Source organism: Phaethon lepturus, unplaced genomic scaffold, assembly GCF_000687285.1.
Source record: "Phaethon lepturus isolate BGI_N335 unplaced genomic scaffold, ASM68728v1 scaffold18426, whole genome shotgun sequence".
Classification (NCBI taxonomy): Eukaryota; Metazoa; Chordata; class Aves; order Phaethontiformes; family Phaethontidae; genus Phaethon; species Phaethon lepturus.
In genome coordinates this window covers 11,919-21,202 of record NW_010547108.1, presented here as the reverse complement: position 1 = coordinate 21,202, position 9,284 = coordinate 11,919, and the positions used below count along the sequence as shown (strand labels likewise).

General features: G+C 40.7%; 1 protein-coding gene across 1 annotated transcript; it reads left to right on the top strand.

Moving 5' to 3' along the window:
- The first annotated feature begins 6,437 nt into the window (after window positions 1–6,437).
- On the top strand, window positions 6,438–7,778 carry F2R (coagulation factor II (thrombin) receptor). The gene has a single exon (XM_010289544.1). It carries the CDS (start codon window positions 6,438–6,440, stop codon window positions 7,611–7,613), a length of 1,176 nt encoding a protein of 391 aa, XP_010287846.1. The 3' UTR covers window positions 7,614–7,778.
- Window positions 7,779–9,284: the final 1,506 nt, after the last annotated feature.

The following is a 9,284-nucleotide window of genomic DNA, read 5'->3' as shown; positions in this document are numbered from 1 at the left end:
CGGGGCCGGGGCCGCGCGCCTTGGCAGCGGGGAAATGAGCGAAAGAGGCGTCAGCGCCCCGCGTCGTTGCCCTGCGCCCTGCCAGGGGAGGGTCTCCCGCTCTGAAGTTCCCACCGGAGCTTCGGATCGCGTTTTCTTTGGCGCTGTGAAACGCTGCTGTAGGTTTGTTCTCATAGTAGCGGCGAGGGAACGGGCTAAAACATAAAGTTCGCCTGGGTAAAGCAAGGTCGGACAGGTAGCTTTTCGAGAACAGTGGTTTTGAATAAAGGGGACGTCATAGATCTGAAATACGTAGGTCCGAGAAAGACGCGATCCCACAGGCGGGATGGTGAAGAATGGTTTACAGTTGTGCCATGGCTACGGAGGCGGCCGGGCAATAGCAAGTTACGATGGAGAGAAGTGACCAGGCCGGCGAGACGTGCTGATGGACTTCCTTAAGAAAAACGGCTTTCCCGTTCGTTACCCACTTCAGACGATAGAGTGCTGGCTGGATTTGTAGGTAGCGTGAAGTTCGGAAGATCTGCCAGCACACGTCAGTTCAGAATAGGAACCCTAAGTTGATGACCTTCATGGTTACTCAGAAATAGCACTAATAGTAACATCAGTGCTGTAGCTGGTGAGACCACGGATCCGTCCAGCTCAGCACTTGTCTGGCAATGCAGGTGCTGAGGGAAGGAAAGCAAGAGAAGACATGCATGCATGTCACCCCCCAGTTTCTGGTAGAGGTACAACAGTACAAAGGGCAAGATTATGCATTTAGAGATTAGCAATTTTTTTTTTTCTGTAAAATTCAGTTTAACATCTATTTCAGTGAGATAGTGATCACTTTTGGAAGTGATCACTTGTACTGCTGTACAAGTAACTCAGCACCATCAGATGCCTGCTGAGAAGACTCAATTCAAGCTCTACACACAGAAGAGGGCTGATTTAGGAACAGCTAAGAGGAAATTTAAGAACGTGGCATACTTTGACTACAAAAATGAAGAATGAAAGGGGACAGAGCTAGTGTTTGTAATTATGCTGGGAGGGAACTATCAGAGAGGGCAAATAATTATGACTAAACAACTTTTTGGCACAAGGACAAGTGGGAATGAAGAGAACATAATCATGTTCGTATTGAAAGTCTAAGGAAAACGCCCTTATAAAAAGGGGGGGAGGGGTGTAAAACAATACAAACTATACATGTTCATGCTAGAAAAAAGATTGTACTGTTGGGTGCTGTTCTTTCAGTTTACGGAAGCATTCAAACTCGTTTTCCTACCTTTTTGCAATTACAGTCTTCATTAAAGAGCACCCTGAATTACACTATTTATTTGCTGCTTCCTTAGGAAATAATGATTGAAATAGTTACTGTATTACATCACTGGGAAAATAAAAATTCAAAACAAGTTTCTTCATGCGCAGTAGAACTAACAAAGCCTGGCCATCTGAACATTTCTTCTGCTCTCCTTGTGCTCGCTGCCACTGTAATACTATAATTTCCCCGCTGCCCCTGTTCCTACCGGGATGTCCTTAATTCCCGTTGCCCACGCACTGCTGTATCCCCAGGTCTGCTCTGCCCGTGCACCTGCGGCTTCTGTCCTGCTTCTCCCTTGGTCCTTCAGTGTCCGCAGCTACCACATTACCGACCTGTGCTGGCCCTGGGGGCAGCTAAGAAAGCAATAGCTCGGCAGTGGGGTGGCTGGCGGAGGTCCGAACCTGCACGGATTTTCCTGCGTTGGGACACCGACAGCTGGAGAGAGAGATGTTATCATCTTGCTTGGAGCCAGCACCTGTGGTGAAAAGGATTGAGAAAGGAGAGCAAAAAGGAGCAGACATCTGGTTGCAAGAAAATGATACTTTAGACAAATGTGTTCAAATTTTTACTATATCACTCATGTAACATAATAACGAATTCTGTATAAACAGAGGTGTGGGCTAAAGAAGATTCTTAAAAGACAATACGGTGTTTATTTTTACAAAAGCAAATAATTGTCATTGGTCCTACAAGGTTGTGTCTTACCTTGTTTATGAACATGTCTGGCATGCACTTGATATTCTGCCTGTGAGTACCTAGGAGCCACTGGGTAATTTAGATTCTAGGTGCTTAGCACTGATGGTTCTACGAAAGGGACATAAGAGAAACCAACTTTTTGTTGTTAAGCCAGCGGTACGGGTGCAGCTGTCATCAGTAATACCTAGAAATCGGTATTAATTTTCTCCGGCAGCACACAGGGAACGTATTTAATTGGCTTGACTGGGAGCCTATTCTTTAGTTTTCCGCCTCAGAAAGATATCCACTGGGACATGAACATTGATAGTTTGTAACATCCTCTCCAGATTTATGGGTCTACAGAAATGCTTTGAAATTTTTCTTCTGGAGCTCAAGAGTCCTTTTTAAGACTGCTTGGATCCGTTATATTTTTTGCTCTCTACGTCTCCTTTCACAGAACAGTATGTGCAGTAGCCCCTTAGATATGAAAAGTAGACATAAAAGGAAATTATAAAATAGCTCTGTGTAAAAAAAAAAAAAAAGCGGTGTCTTCCAGTGCTTCCAGTGTAAGTGGAATATGCATATGCTGATCCTGAAACCAACAATATGTAGTACTTGATGGAAGACAGCACAGTATAGATTGTTAAAATCAAATAATCCCAAGTTTACTGAGCTTTCTACATCATTTCTGTATGTCCTTGTTGGAGCATCAGTGCAAAGACTGCAGGCAGTTAATGAAAACTTCAGAGAATTTTGAGTATCATACTGATTCTACATAATTTTTGCCTTTCAAAGTCCTCACTGGAAGCAAAGACAAGACTGGGTGTATACTGTTCAGTGTCTTGACTGCACGACCACGAGGATAAAACCTCAGTGCTTTACCCTGCTCTTACTTTGTTCTTGGTCCTGTTCTTTCATACCTATTTATATTTTACAAGTACTTTGATACAGACGTTAACGCTGTCATATCAGCAACGAGAATACTATTACTCATAAAAATAGTATTTACCAGTTTGACCTCTTCCAAAAGGATCGGATGACGGCCTAGCAAAAACAGGATGACTGTTTGAACATTTATGATCATTATACAAGCTTTACCTCTGTTTGCCTAATAGATTACTTGTATTATTAAAAATGACTTAAGCTGTAGTGAAATATGTTTTAGACAAATCCTTTAGAAAGGAACATCTGACAGACTCTGCTATAGCTGTAGCTATGTAAGAGTAGTTTTAAAATCTTTTCTGGAGAGCTGCTGTGTTGGCTGTCTTGTACTATCCCAGCTTATACGTAATACCGGTTTCCCATGACTGACCTTCATGTTTATTCTCAAGGTTCATTGAGATCTTTTGAAATAGTATGACTCTTCCCTTCTGTGTATAAATCTCTGGTCATGGGCTTTTTCAAATAAACACTGACACAAAAGGAATCCAGAACCTCAGGGCAGTAACTATCTTCCTTTCTGTTTCAGAAAGCATGAAGTGCACTATTGTTTTTTCTAATAATACACCGATGCTGTGTCATACAAACATAAAAGCAGCTTTGCAAAGGAAAAGCGATATGTGGCTATCAATCTTTTAAATTCAAATTAAATTTAATTTCATCAAGAAGGTTTAAATTCTCACTCTCTATATAATCAAGTGGCAAAGAAATAGCAAATTTGATGTCTTACTGTATTTTTCTATAGACCTGGCTTTTAAGTAGTACCTCATGTCATCTAAGTTGAAGGTGGAGACATGGACTGAGCACAAAACACAGCACGGAGGTGTTGTTAACAGCATCAAGGTTGAGTTCAACTCTGAACCTAGAAAGTCTTTGCTTATACGGAGAACACATTTTTCACCAAGTTAAAAGTATTAATACAGAGAATTTTAACTAAACTTTTTTTCATTATTTATGAAATGTTTAATAGGATTCTACTTCTAGAAAAGTTTGATAATGGAGTAATTCAGACTCGAAATCCTTTCACCTAAGAAAGTTGTAAATAAGTTAGCCCCAAGAATTCAGGATATAATTAAAATTATTAGCAATGTTCAAGTAACTGTAAGCAATAGCTAAGACAAAGGTCAGTAGTTGATGAAAGGCAACTGGCCCAATCATCATGTTTTTTCCTTTTGCATATTTTCATAGTGTTCTAAGTTAGGAGTCACTGACGAGAAATGGGTCAGGTTACGACCAAGGGCTTCCACAGTAAGTGACTTTTAACCTCAGTCATTTAAGGGTCAGTGGCTCTGACTGGTTTGCTCCCTAGTCCTCAAAAAGTGAGGCACTGCAGCACTGCTAGCTCAGGTGAGACAGCGCAGGCAAAGCCCTTCAGGGTTCAGGGATACGGGGATGGGAGAGGTGCTGCTGCTGTCGTGCAGACATCATCTCAGCAGTACAGTTCCTGACTCCAGGCACCGGTTTGCTTTCCCTATCATCAAGTCCATTTATATCTGTTCCCCAAAAACATGCCTTCCTCACATGAAACAAATGTCACCTCTTCATTTGGTTCTCCACACTGTTCTTCAGTGGTGGAGAAACCAAAAAAGACATATATGCTTTCAGAGACTAGGATGATCATTGTCTTCTGTTTCAGAGATTTTCTGGTTTAGAAATGCTGGTGGAAGAAATAGGTATTCACGGCATTCAAGGTCTTGAATTCATAGAACTGGAGATACCAGAGGTACTGTTCAAGAGTTTTCCTCACTCTTACTGATGACTTTACCATGGAGACAAGCCTCTGGGCTTTATCATTCAAGTATTATTACAATCCTTCCAAAAGAGAGGAGTACTGATGGTGTCAGTTGTGACAGATTCCTATTGCAGTGATCATTAAGTACTGGAAATCACCTAAGTACTTGATGTCAGTCACAGACTGAAGTTAGAGGTGTTAAATACAACTCGTGCTGCACCTAAACTGCTGAACTCGGAGCTTGACTCCTTGAGCCATCCAACTGCTTGGACTAAAGTCAGGTTCAAGATTAAGGATCTATCATTTTGCCTTTTGCTAGTGTTCTCTTACAGACAGCAGAACAGACTCTTGTATATGTTGGTTTAGTGCCCTTCTGTGCAAACACTGAATCTCATATACTTCTGTGCATTTGTGTTTCAGTGAAAGTCCTAAATTGTTCCTGCTGCAGTCTATGCAACAAGCTCGTGGCTGAAATTCTCATGCAGCATCTTTTTTCTGGCCTGCAGAGGTTGCAGTCTAGTCTCTTTGCATATGAAAACCATCATCTCAAACCCTTACCCTCTGTTGTCCCCTCTGCCCCCAGAATGCTGCTGAGACATAGCACAGCAGCTTTAAAAAATACCCAAATTTCCCTACCACTCCTCTGATCTCCCTCCGCATTCAAGTCTGCGTTTCACCAAAATTCAAGCTGGGCAGGGTCCTTCTCGCACAGCCTGTGCACTAAGGGAGGTAACTGCCTGCTCAGAGCTGCGGGCACTCCTCTTTCTGCCATCCGCCGCCTTCGGATGCTTTTGTTCTCATGTGCATTAAAAAAATGGTTTGAATTACTGTAGAACAAATAATTGCTTCTAACAAGTAGCATCTTAGACAGGTCAATCATGCATATGTACTTTCAGGTCACTGATTTAAGCTAGCACACCATTTTTATTTTAGTTATCTAGGATTCAACAAAGGATCAGTTGCACGGTTAAGTAGGTGAATGATTACTTAAGTAGTAGTGACTCTCACTTCTGTCTGCCCATAATATGTTTGAACTACCCTATGCCTAACGAGGTTAAGCTGAAGCTGAAAACAAGAGTCTTCCAAAATAAGTCTGCTGTCTGCATGTCTGTAAGACGTGCCGTCCTTGATGTTTCATGCTGTGGGGTAGGCTAAGTAGAAGTGGGGAAGTGTTCCAGTGCAATCTGTGGCTACCTGTCTGACAACAAGCGAAACATTGATCCACATCGGCCTTGAAAACTGCATGCAGACTTCTGCCATCTGCCTTGGTGGGGGCTGTCAGGTTAGGAAAGGCGTCTCCAGAGCACAAGAAATATTTCAGTAACTTGGTATTTTAATTGCACTTTTAACTTTTTGCTATTTTGGTGATGTGTATGAATACGAGTATTTATCCCAGCACCTCACTTCTCAGAAACTGTATGAAGGGTCTGGCAAAGACATTTCAAGGGTGGCAAATTTACCATTGGACTTCTGTTAAAGTACCCCAAAGAGAAGATAGATGAGATTGGCTCCATAAGATAGAGTCCCTACCAGAAAAAGCCTCCAAGCTAAGAGACAGGAGACAAAGGAGGACACGCTACATAAACTTTTAACAGGAGCTAAAATAAAAAGGGCTGGACTAACATCTGTGGGCAGCCTGCATGTTGAATCAGGAATTAACCTCATTATTTTGTGTTGCAAATGCGATCTTAGCTTTCCTTTTTGAAAGATATTTTCGCTTCCCCATAGCATGTAAATATTTGCTTATTAATCTTAATACCTTCTTATTTTTCAGCCTCCCTATATAATGGCAGCATGCCACAGGCCAGAAGTTTTGTACTCTCTTTTGCAAGTCACTGGGATGACCCTATACCTACTGAAGGTGACAGTGAAAATGACTTGGAAGTTGGATCGGGAGCCACCAATCTGACGGGATCATCCCTACGTGAACCACGGACAGTGTCAGTGCAAACAGCAAGATACCTCACGAGCCCGTGGCTGACGCGTTTTGTTCCTTCCGTTTACACCTTAGTGCTCGTGCTCAGCCTCCCGCTGAACATTACAGCGATACTCGTGTTTCTGAAAAAAATGAAAATTGAAAAGCCAGCTGTAGTATACATGCTGAATTTGGCCCTTGCAGATGTCCTGTTTGTGAGCGTGCTTCCTTTTAAGATTGCTTATCACTTTTCTGGAAATGACTGGCGTTTTGGACCTCAGATGTGCCGGTTCATCACTGCTGCCTTCTACTGTAACATGTACTGCTCAATAATGCTTATGACAAGCATAAGCTTTGATCGCTTCTTAGCAGTGGTGTATCCCATGCAGTCTCTCGGGTGGCGTACATTAAGACGTGCCTCGCTGATTTGTTTCATCATATGGCTTGTAGCAATAACTGGGGTTATACCTTTTCTCACCAGAGAGCAAACGATGGAAATACCCAAGTTAAATATAACTACTTGCCACGATGTGCTAAGAGAATCTGAACTTCACGGCTATTACCTCCACTTCTTCTCCATCTTCTCTTCTGTGTTTTTTGTAGTGCCGTTTGTAATTTCTACTGTCTGTTATGTGTGTATCATTCGATGTCTTAGTTCTTCTACCATTGTTGCAAAACAAAATAAGAAGACGCGTGCCTTACTCTTGTGTGTGGCTGTTTTTTCTGTTTTTGTTATTTGCTTTGGGCCAACTAATGTCCTCCTATTAATTCATTATATCCATTTTTCTTACGATAACAGCTTAGAGTACCTCTACTTTGCCTACCTACTCTGTGTTTGTATCAGCAGCGTTAGCTGTTGCATTGACCCCTTTATTTACTACTATGCTTCTTCTCAGTATCAGAGACAACTTTTCAGTCTCCTCAATTGTAAAAAGACTTTTGATCCTAACAGTAGTAACAGCAGTGGCCAGTCAATGTCTACCACTAGCAGAAGGGCTACGTGCTCTAGTAATGTGAATAACAGTGTCTACAGGAAATTACTAGCAATGCATTGAGATAACGTGTCTTACACATGCTTAATTTTTAGACAATTTCAAACAACAAAAAGACTGTACTATATCCAAGAAATGCAAAACCTTAAACCAAGTTGTTGTACAATACATAGCTCTATGGATTCATTGAAGTAATGCGCAATTCAAATTCAAACTCTGTATATGTATATGTATAGTATATGTAAATGTAGAGGGGAAAAATAGTTTCTTAGTAATAGTTGTTGAGTGTTTTTCAAATAAACTCTTTTTTCAGTCAAATCCTTTGCAATGTTAGTTCAGTTTATTGCAGGGGTTTTATGAAATCCCATTTTAGGGTTTTGAACTGTATCAGGTTGATTAAATTTTTACTTACGGAGCCACTCCACTGATCCATTACTTTCTGAAGAAAGTGAAAATATTTTTCCAGGCTTTTTTTTTTCCCCCACTATTTGTCATTATTTCTGGAATTACCTGTAAACTTACTTAATTTCCGTAGCATTATTTTGCATTTTGGACACTGAAACTGTTTATTTTACATTTTAATGTATTCCACATTAAAACAGTCTGTATGGTTTTAGGAATGTTAGCAACTGAAAATCAGCTATTGATTGGCGCAGTGTGTCAGGGAAGATAATTCTCAGCAGCTAGAACTAGCTTTTTTTTGTGTGTTCCTACCACTAGTGTACATTAGGCGTCTTCAGTAGGATATGGCATTTCTCACAATTAATTTCACAAAAAATTGTGGCATTTTATTTCACAACAAATCAGTGTTGAATGGCTCTCCAGAAAATATACTGAAAAAGCCATATGCATCATCTTGTTCGGCGGTTTGCAAAGGTGTGCTTTCATGCACATGATTAATCATCATGCACGTGTTTAGGACTTGGAAGTATCCTTTATCCCTGCCAAGTCTGGATGTATTTTATATTTTACATTGTGCCCACGTCTACTAAAATTGCTGTGGTGTAAAGCCCAAGAGCTGAAGTCATTGTGTGTAGAGTTCTTTCACTACAAGAGATGCTGAAGCCAAATAACAGGAATTCAGTTTTAGGAACAAGTGTGTAGGTAGTAGGACTGTACACGAAAATGGAAATCAACTTAAGTAGGAATTTGGTTAAGGTAGGATTTGCCATAGGAATCTGCCAAGAAGTACAGTAATGGATAAAAGCTGTCAGCAGTCCAACACAAGTAATAAGAAACCTAATCTTTCTGTATACATTCTGGCAGGGATAAACACCTTTCTAACCATGATCTCGTGTCAATTTGTGTCTGTTCTTTAATGGGCTTAAGCATAATTAAGCATTGCATTACCTAGATTTTTGTTCTCAAGTATTTGCCACTTTCTAAGTACATGAGCACTAAAACTATATGTATATGTACTCTGTAAGGCTAAAATCCCACAAATGTTTATGAAACGTATTCAGTTACATTCTCACTTTGTTTAATAGGGGTGGTTTTGATTTTCATCAAAATCCAAATGCATTTCAAAACTATGAACATTCACTTCTTTCTGTCAGAAAAAATTACTGTAGTTACAGTATGGGGGACTGCTTTTTAGATCTATTACACAGCTGGGATGTGCTTCAATGTCATGGAATTTTGTTTCATGATAGTTGTTTATGTTTAGGTAGCCAAAAGAGACCATCTAGTCTGCTTTGAAAGGGCAGTATCACATGCTAGGAAGGAGGGAAATGT

What these genes read in the sequence shown, in the direction of transcription:
- F2R (XM_010289544.1), top strand. Translation starts at nt 6,438, where the DNA reads ATGCCACAGGCCAGAAGTTTTGTACTCTCTTTTGCAAGTCACTGGGAT.